General features: G+C 52.8%; 6 protein-coding genes across 6 annotated transcripts; 2 read left to right on the top strand and 4 right to left on the bottom strand.

The window, feature by feature from the left end:
* Window positions 1-228: 228 nt before the first annotated feature.
* On the bottom strand, window positions 229-1,827 carry N0V89_002921 (uncharacterized protein; the record flags this gene model as incomplete). Its single annotated transcript, XM_056211725.1, has 2 exons — window positions 229-1,486; window positions 1,541-1,827. The coding sequence occupies 2 exons, from the start codon at window positions 1,825-1,827 to the stop codon at window positions 229-231; spliced, it is 1,545 nt and encodes a 514-aa protein (XP_056075198.1).
* A 1,456-nt stretch (window positions 1,828-3,283) lies between these two features.
* On the top strand, window positions 3,284-4,374 carry N0V89_002920 (uncharacterized protein; the record flags this gene model as incomplete). The annotated part of the gene is made up of 3 exons (XM_056211724.1): window positions 3,284-3,343; window positions 3,396-3,460; window positions 3,549-4,374. The coding sequence occupies 3 exons, from the start codon at window positions 3,284-3,286 to the stop codon at window positions 4,372-4,374; spliced, it is 951 nt and encodes a 316-aa protein (XP_056075197.1).
* Window positions 4,375-5,436: 1,062 nt separating this feature from the next.
* On the bottom strand, window positions 5,437-7,306 carry N0V89_002919 (uncharacterized protein; the record flags this gene model as incomplete). Its single annotated transcript, XM_056211723.1, has 3 exons — window positions 5,437-5,460; window positions 5,572-6,911; window positions 6,970-7,306. 3 exons carry the CDS (start codon window positions 7,304-7,306, stop codon window positions 5,437-5,439), a joined length of 1,701 nt encoding a protein of 566 aa, XP_056075196.1.
* Window positions 7,307-8,246: 940 nt separating this feature from the next.
* Window positions 8,247-8,919, bottom strand: N0V89_002918 (uncharacterized protein; the record flags this gene model as incomplete). The annotated part of the gene is made up of 2 exons (XM_056211722.1): window positions 8,247-8,581; window positions 8,658-8,919. The coding sequence occupies 2 exons, from the start codon at window positions 8,917-8,919 to the stop codon at window positions 8,247-8,249; spliced, it is 597 nt and encodes a 198-aa protein (XP_056075195.1).
* Window positions 8,920-9,849: 930 nt separating this feature from the next.
* On the bottom strand, window positions 9,850-13,362 carry CCC2 (Cu(2+)-transporting P-type ATPase; the record flags this gene model as incomplete). The annotated part of the gene is made up of 1 exon (XM_056211721.1): window positions 9,850-13,362. One exon carries the CDS (start codon window positions 13,360-13,362, stop codon window positions 9,850-9,852), a length of 3,513 nt encoding a protein of 1,170 aa, XP_056075194.1.
* Window positions 13,363-14,475: 1,113 nt separating this feature from the next.
* Window positions 14,476-15,353, top strand: N0V89_002916 (uncharacterized protein; the record flags this gene model as incomplete). Its single annotated transcript, XM_056211720.1, has 2 exons — window positions 14,476-14,710; window positions 14,779-15,353. The coding sequence occupies 2 exons, from the start codon at window positions 14,476-14,478 to the stop codon at window positions 15,351-15,353; spliced, it is 810 nt and encodes a 269-aa protein (XP_056075193.1).
* Between the last annotated feature and the right edge of the window lie 614 nt (window positions 15,354-15,967).

Genomic DNA, 15,967 nt, shown 5'->3' with positions numbered 1-15,967 from the left:
GCTCGTCACTTCATTGCAGATTCATCACTGTGTTCACGCGTCAGGCTGGAGTCAGGCCTATACTTTTTGATTCATGTCATCGTATCATTGCAGGTGCTCATCTCTATTTACTGGTATCGACCCTAAAGACAAACGCCAACCATGCAAACCTACCAAAACGCCATGTCGGCTATGTACAGACGAACACCAGCGCCACACCATGGATATACAAGAGCTTCAGATCATCGCCTACGCCATCGCTCTTTCTTCGTTACTCACCACCTGCCCCAGAACCTCTCCCTCGACCATTGCGTCTCCAGGCCCCTTCTCCACCTCGCTCAATCCTCCATACAGCTCCGTACCTAGGCTAATCCAACCTCTTATAGATTCCTCCACATGACTCAAGATTTTCTCGTCCTGAGGAACTCCCTTTTGTAATCCTTCCACATCTTGCAGCTCCATGTCCTCTTTACTGGTCGCTGCAACTTCAATATCAGCATTACGCATGATTTGCAGCATGGCGCGCGCGTTGAGGCGGAGTACCCGCTCCGGCTCCTTCGCACCAAAAACTTTCGTCGTGATCCACGGGAAGAGAACACCAAAGTCGGACTGGGAGAGATGCGCCGAGGCTGTCGGGTAGAAGATGTGCGGGCCTGGTTGATTGGGGTACTTGACAGCGGAATCTGTCGGCTTGGAGACGATGCGCTTCGTGTCGTTCAAATTGGACGACCATTTGTAGAATGCCTCGGAGAGAATAGCAAGCAAGTTTGAGCCACCGGCTGGCGAATCGTAGCACGGCATGGGTTTATTGCGAAGCCATGACGTTGTCGGGCTCTGGATGGGTAGCGTCCATAAATCGAGGAGCATGACAGGCGTCTGAGGGGTGATTTGGCGGACGATACTCGAGTCTTCTGCAGGCGCGAAGAGTGGGTGATAAGACTTGAGTTTTGTTGCATTGTGGTAATAGACGGACTTGACGAATTGTACTGTTGTCGCTCCGCCGAAGGAGTGACCAGCGAAGGAGATCTTGCCCGGCTCATGAACATCTAGCAAGTGAGAGAACATGGTAAGCATGTCCTTCCCGCCTGTTCTTTTCTGGTCTTCCGCAACATTCTTGAGAGGCATCCGGTTGTCAATCTTGAGGAGAGCTTCGTGGATCAAGCCTAGCTCCCAGAGTCGTATCCGTAGCTGCTCGTCTCGTGCCTCGTATACCTCCTTGGACGCCTTGTGGGGCACCTTCCTGTATGCTATCGTTTTCATCTTTGCCTTCTCTTCTGGCGTGTGAATAAACGAGATTGGGCAGCTTCCGTCCCTATGTTCCGGTGCAACAACTACAACACCGTGACTTGCCAACGAGCCACAGATATGCGAATATGCGTTCCTGGACCCTCCAAGACCGTGTGAGAACATCATTACGGGCCAACGTTTCGATTCGGTCGGTGGCTCGAGAATATCGGCATTGTGATGCACGGGAACCGTAACGTAGTACAATAATTGTGGAAGTGTCCTACACGAGGTCAGCCAGTCTCTCCGAGACATCTCTTCGATTGTGTTCACTTACGCAAACAACCCTGCCATTGCATTACCCGCACCTAGGAACTTTGCATAAGCGCTCACAACCTCCTTCTGAGGGCTGGGTATCCATCTAACGCCCTTCTGCTCACTTTCTGGCCGTGCCGGGTAGAATACGCGGAATGATACCGTTGACAGGTTGGTACACGGGCTGTCCGACCGTCCAGGCGCCTCCAGCTGACTTGTTGGTACTTCCACATCCACTGACCCAACTTTGTACGGCCCCGTATATTCTGGAAACGACGGTGTCGGATTGATCTTGTTCAGCCAAGTCATATTCGAGACGGGTGCCCTGCGAGGCAGGCGCGTAATGAGGGATCTAGAAAGTTGTGAGAGTGACAGTGTGACGGTTCAGCTTTCACACTTGATTTCAAGAACGGTGGCTGAGAGTGACTGAGTATATTGATGCTAAGAAAGAGACAGTATGTTCGCACACGACAGCGGAAGAAGAGGAAATAAAAGTCACGCGAGTGACGAAATAGAAAATAAGCCCACGCATGGGCGAGGCGTGGGGCGCCACTAACGCAGGAACTCTAGAGAGGGCACGCGACCATGTCTGGCCGCAAAACTTGGCAGTAATATTGTTTCATGAAGTGCCGTCGTAGCAGTGACGTTGGCTGTTTGAAACCGGTCTCGCCGGCTTATTTGCGCTTCCGGTGCCGAAGCAATCGCTTTCTGAAATGTTAGTGCAAGTCGAAAATTCTAGATGGCATTATTGGTAGAAGGAGGCAAGGCTCGTTGATGGGGCTGGAATGTTCTGAAAGGGCCGAAAAGAAGTTGTCGTTGTGTGGGATCGGCGTTGCCGCGAACCCTGGTGTGTGATGACGTCGTACCGCTGGCAAGCCGAGGTTTCACAGTGTTGGATTCTGGCGCTAGCCAAATCTAGAACTTCGTCAGAATGTCATAGCGAATTCCTCAGAGGAAACGATAGGATACTGCATTAGGATGTCTTCTCTAGTCTCTGCCTTTCAATGATTGGCTTCTGAGCACCTCTATTTTCAGCCTTACACCTTTATGGCATAGCTGCAGCATCACACCTCATGGGTCGTCGAACGATACGAGACTTTGAACGTGCTGGAGATTCAAGCACTGAAGTGAAGGACATGGAACATGTTGCAATCGTCAACTCGCCTATGGGCGTTCAGCAGGCATGCCCGTGGATACGATATCTCAGCAAGCTATGTGGAGAACACCGAACTCGAAGTTTGATCATGTGACATACCTCTACCCGCAGGAAAGTAAAGCAAGCAGTACGTACACAGCAAACCTGTTCAGCCTCTCCAAGCTTCCCAGATAAGCTTTCGCTGCCGCATGGTATAGCGCGTTGGGCCCAAAGGGAGCATCTAAGTCAAACGTTTGGAACCCGTCGACGAATTTGACTTCCAGACAATTGCAGACCAACCTTTATATACCAGGTAACAAATACAAAAGGTGCCCAACATCTGTACCGACCTCTTGGTCCCACGTGCAGGTCCCGTCGGTCGACCCTACGCGTGACGGAACCCTGAACCGCGGTTCGCTAGCTGCCAACGGTACCATCGATAAGACACCCAGCCAAGCCTTGAACAACACAGCACCACAGCAACAGTCGCCTTTGCGGCGCACCGACCGCGCGCCTTGAGTAACCTATCTCTGAGCACGAATACACGTCTTCACCCTCTTACCACTTTACTTCGCGCATTATCCCCGCGCAGCGGCTTCGTGTTGCGACTTCACATCGCGACTTCACATCATGGGCCGGCCCCGGAAAGAAAGCAATGCATCGAGTAGGAGCGGCGAGGAGACGGCGAGAGTAGGTACGGGGCATATCCTCGGGGAAGATGCTATGCTAAAGAAGTGCACAGGAGCTGGGTAGCATGTATGATTACCTTGCGAAAGTCATACTATTAGGGCCAAGCGGTGCTGGAAAGTATGTCTCTTTCTGTCTCTCTTCCCTCTCTTCCTCTCACTTCTCTCTCGCATCTTTCTGTCGAAGGAGTGCGCTAACAAGAAAAAAGGTCCTGCATGCTCCACCGCTTCATCAACTCATCCTGGAAAATCCTCTCCTCGCAAACCATCGGCGTAGAATTCGCCTCCAAGATCGTGCACATTCACCCGCGTGACCCCTCTCGCGGTACCCGCAAGCGGATAAAGCTACAGCTTTGGGACACAGCTGGCACAGAGCGCTTCCGCTCGGTTTCCAGATCCTACTACCGCGGCGCGGCCGGCGCAATACTGGTCTACGACGTCTCGAGCTGGCGGTCGTTTGAAGGATTGAGGACATACATGGAAGATGTGCGCGCCCTAGCGAGCCCGGACTGCACGATGATACTCGCCGGGAATAAGATGGATGTTGCGGAGGAAGGAGGGGGAAGGATAGGCGGGAGTTCGCACTCGTACGCGAGCAGTTACAATAGCGACGGCCCCGATTCAGCAGCTGGTTCCGTTTCCTCGCGCTCCACGATACCCGCGCTGAATCATTCCAAAGCGACGATCGCGCCTGAAGGTCGCGAAGTTCCCTTCGACACGGCGAGCCGCTGGGCGGGGCAGAATGGGATTCCTGTTGCAGTCGAGGTATCTGCTTTCTCGGGGGAGAATGTGGATGAGCTGTTCAATCGGCTGGCGAGGATGATTCTCACCAAGATTGAGCTAGGAGAGATCGACCCGGATGATCCACAGAGTGGAATTCAGTATGGAGACATGGGAGGGTGGGGTGTTGACGACGGAAACGAGAGTATCAGAAGTCGAGGTGGGAGACGAGGCGGTGGCGGCGGCCAGCTAAGAGAGTGGGAAGAAGTATTCAGGTTAAGTGGAAGTACTGGGAGGCGGAGAGGATGTTGTTGAAGAAGGGGGGGGTCTTCGTTGACACTCGAGGCTGCAGTAATCTTGGAACATCTAGAAGCATTGCAGTCGGACTGCGAGCACTAGATCAAGTGTGCATCCATTCGCTCTGGAACGGCATATCTCAATTTTTTTACCCGTGGTTATTTCAAAGGCGACGAGGTGTACAGCGAGCGATACATAATGTAATTCCTAATCCCGTTGGTATCTGACCTGAGCTCCTTTCATATTAAATTCTTCGTAATGCTTACAATATCAGGTAAACTTGCAGACCTAACAAGCCCTACACGCCAAGAAACACTTTAAATGCGTAGCCAGACCCAAGGACCGAAGAGGCACCCTGACCCTAGAAACGGCCCTAGAATTTGAATGCTCCAAGAAGGTTCAATCGCGAGGCAGTGGACACATTCCTCCCAAGCGTCTGAAGCAAGTACGGCCAACTTATTAAGCTCAACTTAGGCATCAACAACCTCTTCTACACTTCCTGTGCCTCCTCTTCGCATGTCTCCACATGCCCTCTCACTCTAGGGAAAATATCCCTCGAACTATCTTTCCCCATCCAGCTATCCAAATGCCCATACCCTCCCACAACCACCCTCTCATAGTCCCCCATCCCAAATTCATGCGTCAACAAATCATAGCTCTCACTCGTACTCCAAGGGTCGAACACCACGTTTGCGCCGCCGCTCAAGAACTGTATTTTCAAGCCTTTCAATCTGTCTAGATTACCTGGTTCTGTCACCAAATCTCTGAATTCAGGTGGGCTGCTGCGGATATGGTGTGGGGAAGTAGAGCCCATACGTGTGAGATGGGACAGAAAGGACATGTGGATGCCGCCGAAGAAATTGCTGAGGTGGTTGTGCGTGGCGTGGTTGAGGTTGGCGTGAGTCCACAAGCGGCCGAAGACGAGACTGCCGCGGTGACAGACGGTGGAGTTGCAGAGTTCGCCGCAGGTGCCGACGGGGTAGAGGCGGAGGATTTGGTCGACTAAACGTTGAAAGATCGATGAGGTTGGCGTGGAATCGGTTGGAAACCATGGACCTGCGAAGGTCTGAAAGGGGAGAATTAGTTGAGTGCTAAGTGGGGGGTCTGTGAACTGCAGCGCTACGCCAACATTTGAGTACAGTGTGTTGTCGGTGTTAGGCAATACAAAAGCCGATTGTACTCAAACCTTTGACTTGGTACTGCGAGTGTGCTTACTTTGTAAAGTATTTGAAGCGCTTGCGTGCGGGACTTGATGCTGTTGATCTTTCCGAACCGAAGATGCATGAACACTTGACTCGCTGTCATACCTTGGATCCATTCAGCATTGGCTGTTCCCGTTAACAGTGCCATTCCTGTAGCGATGCTTCCCAAACAATGGCAGATGACATAAAACTTCTTGCCGTTCTCTTCTTCCCTCACATATTCCATCGCCGCCTTGACATCGGCTCGAGCATCGTATGCAGTGTACCCTACTTTGGCCGCTGGTGAAATTCCGAAACGCAAGGTAGAAACGTAGCAAGTGTATCCAAGCCCAGTAAAGTATTCGATTGCGTTGACTTGAATGGTCGGTAGTGAGAAGATCTGGTCATCTACAGAGGCGCCAGGTATGAAAAGAACCGGCATGCTGCGTTTGGTGGTTTCAGAGGGTGGGTGCCAAACTTTCAAGACAGTTTGGACACCGTCTTCGGCCCTCAGTTCCACAATCTTGGCGGGCAAAGCTTTTGGAAAGTAACCCGAAGTTGACTTGTCCGGAAATTGAAGAGGTCGGAGCGGACTGAAGAAGTATTCTGCCGTCTTTTTGGCGAACTGTGTAAGGAATCGAAAAGGTGCTAAGATGGTACCTCGAGCGCCGTTATGATGAGCAGGAGTTCCAAAGCTTTGGATCTCGTCGATGAAGTTGCGCCACGAGATCCGCAGAATTCCTCGTCCGGCTAGTGTTCCATCGAAATGAGTGACGGTCGTGTATAGAGTCGTCGTCGCTTTCCAAGACATCGAGGCGGAAAATGCCATCGTAGAATCCACGTTCTTGTAACCATGCAGCAGGTACGTGGTGCCTTCAGCGCTCAACATAGTGAGCTTGTAGACAAGATCCGTCCCATCCGATATCTGGTCGTCGGTAGTGAAGAACTGGGCTTGCCCACGTAGCACCATCAAAGGTGATTGCGATAGTGCGCCGCAGGAGAAGGTTCCCGTCGCAATCGAAGCGTTGTCGGAAAGCGATGTCAGATTGTCTAAGCTAAACGTATCAACAGTAATATACAGACTCGCTGAGCTGGCTGCTCTTTTAGCTACGTTGTGAGCGACGTCGAAGTCGACTATGTTGCCGCCAATATGGATGTATCCATCCATGACTTCGGTGAATCTGACGCCGGCGCCGTCTGCTTGCGACCCATCGTAGTGAGATAGGCCTGGTTCAATGGCGTGGCATACTTTTGGGTTTTCAAACAGGTCGATCGTCCCATTCTCGGTCTCATCAACTGGCCATTGCTTCTCATGAAGCAACATCTCACAGATCCGTTCAGCAAGAGCAGTAATAGTGGCAAAAGGATTCACACCTGTAGCACCATGAGCTCAAGTAATCGATCACAATTCCAGGTCAAGAACCGTACTCACCCAATGCTGTCGGGATCACAGCCGCATCAACACACAGTAAGCCATGATGGACTTCGGCCCCTTCTCCAACAAAAATGCGACCCATGTGATCCACAGCACCGCGCCGTCCAGTACCATCAGAACTCATGATGGCGCCACCTAAGGGATGCACAGTAATCTGCTCTTTGTTACTAGCATAGAAGGGCGCGTCAATGAGTGTTCCCCCGATTGCGCTAGATGCCGTCTTGAGCACCTCTCTCACATTCTTAACCCGCTGCGTCCTCCCGACACCAGTGAATTGCAAATATGGCTTATCGCCCGTCATTGTTAGGATCGCCTCGTTACTGTCGTGTGACATGACGAGATAAGTTTGTGTCCTACTAACGCTTCCACCGACAGCATACGGTCCAAAAGCCCTGCTTTTCATCCTCGAAAAATAGTGCCTTAACACTTTATACCGTCCGAGTTTCGGCATCGTTTTTCCTGGTAAATTCTCTAAAAGAACCTGAATGACTGGCGCCAGAGCGGATGGTATTGCACCTTCTTCGATGACATAGCCATCCAAGACGTTTGGCGAGGTGTTGGGGTCGCGAGCATCGATAACACCTGTGATCGTCGGACCAGGAGGGTTCGATGGATCTGGTGTCTCTGTACCCATACCATTGATAATCTCGTCAGTATTGTAAGCGAAGTTGAGAACGTCGCCGTTGCCGGACAGCTTTTGACCTAGTAAGGGCGAAACCTGGAGCCCATGTTTCTGTGAGCGAAGTAGAATAGAAGTGGTACCCAAGGCGCCGGCGCCAAGAATGCAAAGTTCTTTCTAGAAGGCGGTTAGCCACCCAAGCGGCAGAGATGAGCTGAATGGGAAGCACTTACAGCTCGAACCCACATCAGCTTCTCTAGATGGGCTTCTTCAAATTTCCCTCTGCCTGCGCCATGCCATGCAAAAAACACAATGTAACCGTTCCCGTCTTCTGCCTTCTGCACATACCTGACTTCACATTCACAGAATACTTCTGCGCCCCAATTCCATGCGTCTGCAAGGTACGTCACTAAGACTGTATTCTTCGACCCATCATTCACTCCCGTACAGTCTTGTCCAGACCCAGTCGACGCTTTCATATTAACACCAGCATTGTTTTTGCCGGAATGGAAAAACGTCGTCTGTGGGACGTGGGAGAAGTTATGCTCTTGTCCCATGGCTTTGGCTTGCCTTTGAAGGGCTTGGAGCTTCTTCAGAGGAGGAGACGTTTCCGGGTACGGCGTTGGGGTGAGCATTGTAGCTGCGCGTTTGTAATCTAACCTCGAGTCAGTTCCGCGTCCGTGGGCTCCTGACGATAGAGAAAGTCCATACACGGATCCAGTGCGCCTGGATGCTCGCGAATCTCGGGTGGCCATGCGCTGAGTTGAAGTGTGCGCTCATCTACAGGCAGAAACACATTTGCGTTGAGTAAAGACGTTCCCCCGAGCCCATTACCTACGAAGACGTTCTGTCCTTCACCAAGCACTAGATGGTATAGTCCTGTCCTCTTTCCGCACTCGAGATCCAGCAGTCTCCCCCCATCCCTCCCCGCGTTCCCAGAGACGTGGAACTCGAGCGCTGCATCCCCTAGACAATTTGGATATTCGCCTGCTAAAGGTGCACAAACATACAATCATTAGCTTCACTTCTGCATTTCAGAGGAAATGCGCGGAGTGTGCGCACGTACGCCATTTCTCTTCCCCGATCTCTAACACTGCGACTTGCTTTCCCGCCCGCGCCATTCGACTGGCTGCCACGCCTGCTCCGTAGCCTGAACCAACGACCACAACATCGTATTCGGGGCGCATCGTCGGAACAGGACGGCTTAATCGCGGAAAGCGACTTGGGCTGGGTGGGTTGGAAAGACATGAGTATGCTGTTGCCGGAACCTCCAGACCTGAGACCTTGTTTGTCCACTCCTTGCCTATCGAAGTTGGAGAATGGGCCATGATTGCTGCAGCAGGGCGAGGGAACTGGTGCTGGAGCATGAACATACATGGACCCCTCCATCTCTGAAGTACTGATAACCCATGTTTCACGCCGATGGCTCTAGACGCGTCTTTACCTGTGCCCAGGCAAATGAGGCAAAAGGGCCGCTGTGGGCGGGTGGAGTGGAGTTCTGTGTAACGAAGCTGAAGCTGACAAAGTTCAATAGCTGAAGACGAGCTATCACATGAATCCAAGTTGTGGCTATCTAGGTTCCAAGGTTGTCTTCTCACGTCAGCCAATGTGATCGCCCATGAAATACGGACTCTTCTTAGGCAGCAGCACCTATTGTAAAGGAATGGCAAATGCGCTGGTGGTGTGTAGTGCCCGTGGTGCCGGGACAAGTGAGCTCTGATTAAGCATGTGGGGTCTGCCTTGAGAAGTTAGGGTGAAGAAGTGAGCAATAATTAGCTAGCGAATAAGGGTTCCCAAACAGGAACAATTAAATTTCACGGTGGGACAGCTTCCGCCACTTGAAACTTAAAAGGTATCGTGGCGCGTAGGGCAGCCGTATCCGTGTGTACAGAGCCGAGTATTGCGGACAGGTGGGCGCTCTGTGTATGCCTAGCGCGCAACTGCCCTCTGAGGTAGGGCTGGGCCATGGAAGGTACCCTTCAGCATATGCAAGGCAGGTGTGTTAGCAAGAGAAGGGTTCGTTGTTCGATTGCCAACTTACTTCAACAGTACTAATGAGGACATCGTAGCAATAACACATAGTGTTGGCTAGCTAGTCATAGCAATCAACATATATATTTAAAGAAAAGCACGGCTATATACGGTGCGTCGCGCATGCTAACGAGTAAGGAAAAGATAAGAATAGCAGCGAAGTGCTTGAGGTATCCAACATCAACATCAAAAGTGGTATACGCACCCTTTCTACACCTTCCACTTGCTCAATGCTCTGCCATGTTCTGCAACGGCACATACCCCGCCTCCTCCCTATTCCTTCTCCTCGCCGCGATAGTCTCCTTAACCCACTCCACCGCTGTGCTGAAAAGCCCCCTCTTGGCGAACCCCAGCCTCTCCGCCTCCTTCTCGCTCTCCGGGACCTCGGCAGCAGGATCAAGCGTTGAGACCTTCATCCAGCTCGGTCGCCTCCAGAATCTCAGGTGCAACGAGCTAGCCACGACAGACACAGAGGAGCATGCCATTGCCGCACCCGCAGCCATAGGATGCAGACTGAAACCCCAGGGAAGGAAGAAGCCCATGGCAAAGGGCAGGCCGACGACGTTGTACATGCACGCCCAGGCGAGGTTCAACTTGATGCGGTTGAAGATGGCTTTGCTAAGGCAGAGGGAGGCAGGGATGGCGAGGAGGTCCGTGGTACTCATGAGGACGATAGAGGCGGCTTCCATGGCAACGTCTGTGCCGGTGGAGAGGGCGATGCCGATGTCTGCTGAGGCGAGGGCCGGCGAGTCGTTGATGCCGTCGCCGACCATACCGACGACCTTGCCGCGAGACTGAAGGTCTGCGATGATGGCTTTCTTGTCGGCGGGTTTGGCGGAGGCGTGGACATCTTCAGGGTCGATACCGACTTGGGCTGCGACAACGAGAGCAGACGATGAAGTGTCGCCAGTGACGATAGAGGCTGTCATGCCGAGGCGACGGAGAGCAAGGACGGCGGCTCGAGCTGAAGGCTTGATCGTATCAGAGAGAGACAGTGTACCTGTATAGGTCTTGTCGATGGCTGTGTGAATGGTCGTAATACCAGCAGAGCGCGTCTGAGTACCTGCCCTAGGGTTCGCAGATCTTGTGGCAGCGGGAGTGAGAGGTTCGTCGACGAAGTCAGGAACGTTGACACCCTCGGAGAGGAGATACTCGGCGTTTCCAATAAAGACACGGTACCGGGTGCGATCACGCGACAAAGCAGCTTCCACCGTCGCAGCGATACCTTTGCCAACAACGGCTTCAAAATCGCCTACAGAGCCATCAAGGTGACCTTCAGAGCCAAGTCGGAGGTGCTCCTTCGCAGACCCAACGATAGCCTTGGCAATGGGATGCTCTGAGCCCATCTCGGCGAGGCCGATAAGCGTCCACCAGAGATTCTTCTTCGAATCTGTACCCCACTCGCCCTTGATGTCGGCCTTAGAGACGCTCATCTTTCCAACGGTAAGCGTGCCGGTCTTATCGAAGACGATGTGGTTGACCTTGGTAGCAGTCTCAAGAGCAGCACCACCTTTGACGAGGATTCCCTGTTCAGCGCCTACACCAGTACCAACCATGACAGCCGTTGGTGTAGCCAAGCCGAGAGCGCAAGGACAGGCGAAGACGATGACAGCGATGCAGAGCTTCACGCAAACCATGAGCTTGCCACCACTGGCATGGTCGAGGAAGACTTTTGGTGGGTACGGAAGAACATGGCTAAGTACCATCCAAGCAACGAAAGTGGCCAGACCGAGGGTGATGATGATGGGAACAAAATATCCGGCGACAGTATCGGCCAAACGTTGGATGGGAGCGCGACTTGTCTGAGCTTCTTGCACGAGACGCACGATCTGGCTAAGTTGCGTGTCACGTCCAGCTCTGGTCACGACGAAGTCCAGCCTGCCAGCGCCGTTAACAGTACCTGCCATAAGTAGGGTGCCCTTCTTCTTGAGAATCGGCATTGCTTCACCTGTGACCATGCTTTCGTCCACATAAGACTCTCCGTGAGTAACAGTGCCATCGGCTGGAATCTTATCACCAGGCCGGAGAATGACCACATCTCCAACTTCGATGAGCTCAGTGGCAATAGTCTTCTCCTCGATAGCATTGCCTTCCATAGACTGGCGTGAATCTTTCTCGTCATCAACGTCCCATCCTTCAGCAGCCTTGGCGGCGGCGATGGGGTCGGCGTAGATAGTAGCCATAGACGGAGCCAGAGACATAAGTCGTGATAATGCCTTCGATGTCTGGCCTTTCGCGCTGTTCTCGAGGTAGCGACCTATAGAGATGAACGTGATCAACATAGTGCTGGTATCGAATAAGGTGGTAGGTTTCGAGTGAGGCGGGATGAGCAGTGAGACAAGCATCGAAGCGCAGCTAAAGAAGAATGCGGCCGAAGTTCCCAAAACAACCAAGACATCCATCGTAGGCGAGCCATGACTGAGAGATTTGTATGCCGAAACATAGAACCGCTTTCCGATACCGAATTGTACAGGAATAGTAAGACCAAGACAGACCAAGTCACCGAGATAAACACCGGGTAGGATACGGCAGCTTCCGTAGTCGAGAAATGGCAAGAACATGGGGAACAACATGCTAGTCAGAAATACGGGCACTGCGAAGCAGGCAGAGATCTTGACCGCTCGCTTCCATTCCATAATCTCCTTGGTCTTTGCGAGAGATTCTAGTTGAGCGTTGTTGTCGTCGGAGTCGGAAACGATGGCATTGTAGCCCGCAGCTTCGATGGTCTCGACCGTCACTCGTAGACCAATGATTTGGGGATCTCGCTGAATGACTGCTCGCGACGTGCCGAAGTTGATTGTTGCAGATTTGACACCAGGCCGCTTTCGGAGTAATGCTTCAAGTTCTTCTGCTGCTGTCTGGTTTGGCAGTCCATAAACTTTGAGGTGAATGGGACCATCATTTGCTGAGCCTTGCTGTACGCTTCCGTCTACAGATGACAACACCCTGGCATCGAATCCTCGGTCCTCGATGATCTCTACTATTTGCTCTGCGGTAAGCTTCGCCGGATCGTGGACCAACACAGCGCGATTTGCGAGTAAGCTGATGTTGAACTGGTAGACACCCTCCACATCCTTGAAACCACTTTCGATCGCAGACGTGCAGGCGCCACATGTCATACCTTCGACATCGATTGTTGTTGTCAAGGTTTTGTTCTTGTCCTTTTTACTCCGTGGTCGTTCCGATACCTGCGCCACTGTGTCCAAAACTTTCGCATCAAAGCCTGCATCCTCGATCGTCTCCGTCAGCGTCGCCGGAGATATTATTTTCATGTCGTGTTCGATTACAGCGCGCTCGGACAATAGCGATATGCTGAAGTGCTTGATGCCTGCGACGTCCTTGAAAGCTCCTTCCACTGCCGACGTACACGCGCCGCATGTCATGCCTTCCACTGACAGCGTTGTAGTTGCGATCGAGGAGTCTTCCGCTTCCTCCTCTTCCGAATCACTCAAAAATTCATCCGGCGCAGCCAACGGTACGTCTGAGGACAGGACCTCTGCGTCAAACCCTCGGTCCTCTATTATCTCCGCCACCTGCTCCGCCGATACGACTTCGGGGTCGTGCTGTACGACCGCCCGCTCCATAACCAGGCTGACAGACACACTTCCTACTCCATTTACGCCTTGGAAGCCCGACTCCACCGAGGACGTGCATGCGCCACAGGTCATGCCTCCGACTTTCAGGGTTGTAGTCGCCATGTGCGCCGTTGCGCCGCTCGCAGCCGTCGCGGAGGGCGCCATTATGTACAAAGGGTATCAAATAATTACTGCGAAGGGAAGAAGCGATTCGAAGCTTGTTCCGGGCGAATGTCGCGTGGGTCAGCGGCGGGGAGATGCGGCGGGCCTCGTGAGGCGGTCGTCGAAGGGGGAGCCGAGCGATGCCGTGTTACCGCATGCAGCAATATATTCCGCCGAGGAATCAATATATACTGAGGGCCCTCGCTTGGGTCGGCAGATGTACTGTGTAGAAGGCCAGCCTTCGTTATAACAATGCCAGATGTCTTGATGTTACCGCTACAGCGGAAGCCGCGTACCGATCTGCAGCCACAAATGGCGGGCCGTCGAGGGAGGGTTGGACGCTAAAAGCTTATAGGCTGAGGGATCCGGACTCACGCCACCAGCTGAACGAGTGCTTGGTAATGGTCACCTTCGCTGACGATACGACCAGCGCTCACAAAGCGATGAGAAGAGAGAAGGAAAGTCGTGTCAGGCAGAATTGATGTTGTTCTGCTGCCGTTTCGCTTCGCGGAAGGACGATGTTTCACACTTGGCACTCCACTGAAACTAGGAACCGTTTGGAGCTTGACATGCGACAAGCTAGCTCCGCACCTGAGCGGGTGTGAGCGGGTACCTGGCGGTTTGCGCACTTTCACTTTCTACCAAGTCTCTAGGCACGGAGTATGTTTTCGCGAAGCCGAGTTCTTCGTGTAGGACCGAATGCCTGAATGCCTTATGCTTTCTATTGAACCTACATTTGGGTATAGCCACGAGCGAATACAAAGCCACCATACGAGCGTACCTGCGCGTGACAGCGCCTCGTCACAATAAGCGATAAAGACAGATTTCCGCATGATGACCCTGCGCCTGATTACGAATATACATACGAATGAAAGAAATCCTTCAATAGCGTGAACGAGCCTGGGACCCGGAAAACGGCACCCCGGGGCCGTGGCGGGTGCACTGCGCTAGGCATACCTTACATAATTACTCTCTTATCGATAGCACTTGCCTTGACGTACAGCGGCCTGTTGACTACAATGCTAAGGTTCCAGATCCGGTACCGCCTCTGCCCCCTCTACACGTCTGATATCTCCTGAACCATCAAACGGTTACTCAGCTTGCGCAGCAATCAGAATGGAGCAGACTAAAGCGCTCAATGCGCTGGAGCCTTTTCTCGCACTCAGCAAGACAGCAACCTCCCCACGCGCAGCAAGCGACCTCGTAACGCAAGCTACCTCCGCGCCAAACACCTTCGTCTTTGCAGAGCTCATACTCACCCCCAACATCCAGAAGCTACGGGAATCTGAACACGCTTCGTACCTCACATTGCTCGAGATCTTTGCTTGGGGAACATGGGAAGACTACAAGGGTGAGTAAACCTACACTTCAGGATGGTATTGCTATGGCGTCTTGAGTACAATGCTAATGACTTTACAGGCCGTAGCGATCTTCCTAAGCTCTCAGACAAACAGCACGAGAAGCTCCTCATGCTCTCCCTCCTCCCACTAGCCCGCTCCCACTCCACCCTCACATACCCCGCGCTGATGTCCGCACTCGACCTCTCCACCCCGCGCGCCCTCGAACAACTCCTCACAACCGCCATCTACGCCGGCCTCCTCACCGCCACTCTCGACCCAGCACATTCCGTCGTCTCAGTAACCAGCGTTGCACCCCTTCGCGACCTCGCACCGGGCTCGCTCCCCGCGCTGCAAGCCACCCTCGCCAACTGGTCGAACCGATGCGGCTCCGCGCTCGAGGATCTGGAACTGCGTGTTGCGGAGGTCAGGAAAGCAGCTGTGGAGCGCGAAATGCTGAGGCGGAAGAAGGAAAGAGCCTTGGAAGTTATGCTGCAGTTGAGCGAGGATAAGGGGAAGGGCGGAGGACAGAGGCGGGATGAGGGTTATGAGGATATGATGGACGTGGATGAGCAGGGTGGAAGCGGGAGGCAGACGAGGGGTATGAAGCGGGGGTTCGCAGGCGGGTTCTCGGGTTTGGGGAAGAGACTTGGTTGAGGGCATGTGATTCGAAATATCAGGTTTATGAGATATGACATGACTGACTGGGAGGATGCTCCTTGTCGACGCAGGCCGCTTCGGAGCGATGCTCGGTCTAAGCTGAAAGACCACTTTCACAACATGGTTATGGGGAACATTGCATTTGCAGGTGTTGCGCAGGCATGAAGGACTACGAGCGTACGATGCACGAGTATACCATGTCGGTGAAGAAGAACAAGAATTTTAAAATTATTTGCTGAAGAGGGCACGCCTCACTTCCAGTGCGAAGCGTGGGTTCATCATCTACTGTTTCGAAGTCTGAGTGCCTTGCAAGCCACGGCATCGCGCAGTACAAACCTTGGTGGACTGCTACAAAGCAGTAATCGCAAAAACCAGTAAGATCGTTGCGTTCCTCTGGCGAGTCCTTGACGACTATGCCGAGGTCGGTCACATCTCGGAATTCAGCGACATCATACAGCCGCGTGGCAAGCGGAGTTGTTTCGTCAAGCCAAAGTTGCGAAGAACAAGCTACGGGTTTCCGTTCGAGCGAAAACCATGCTCTCTTCATTATGAATATGCCATGCCTATGCGTACCAAATGTTTCGACGGCGAAATCTATGCTACCGTTTTCC

Source organism: Didymosphaeria variabile, assembly GCF_027946475.1.
Source record: "Didymosphaeria variabile strain IMI 356815 chromosome Unknown scaffold_2, whole genome shotgun sequence".
In the NCBI taxonomy this organism is placed as follows: Eukaryota; Fungi; Ascomycota; class Dothideomycetes; order Pleosporales; family Didymosphaeriaceae; genus Didymosphaeria; species Didymosphaeria variabile.
This window is presented reverse-complemented; position numbering and strand designations above follow the sequence as displayed.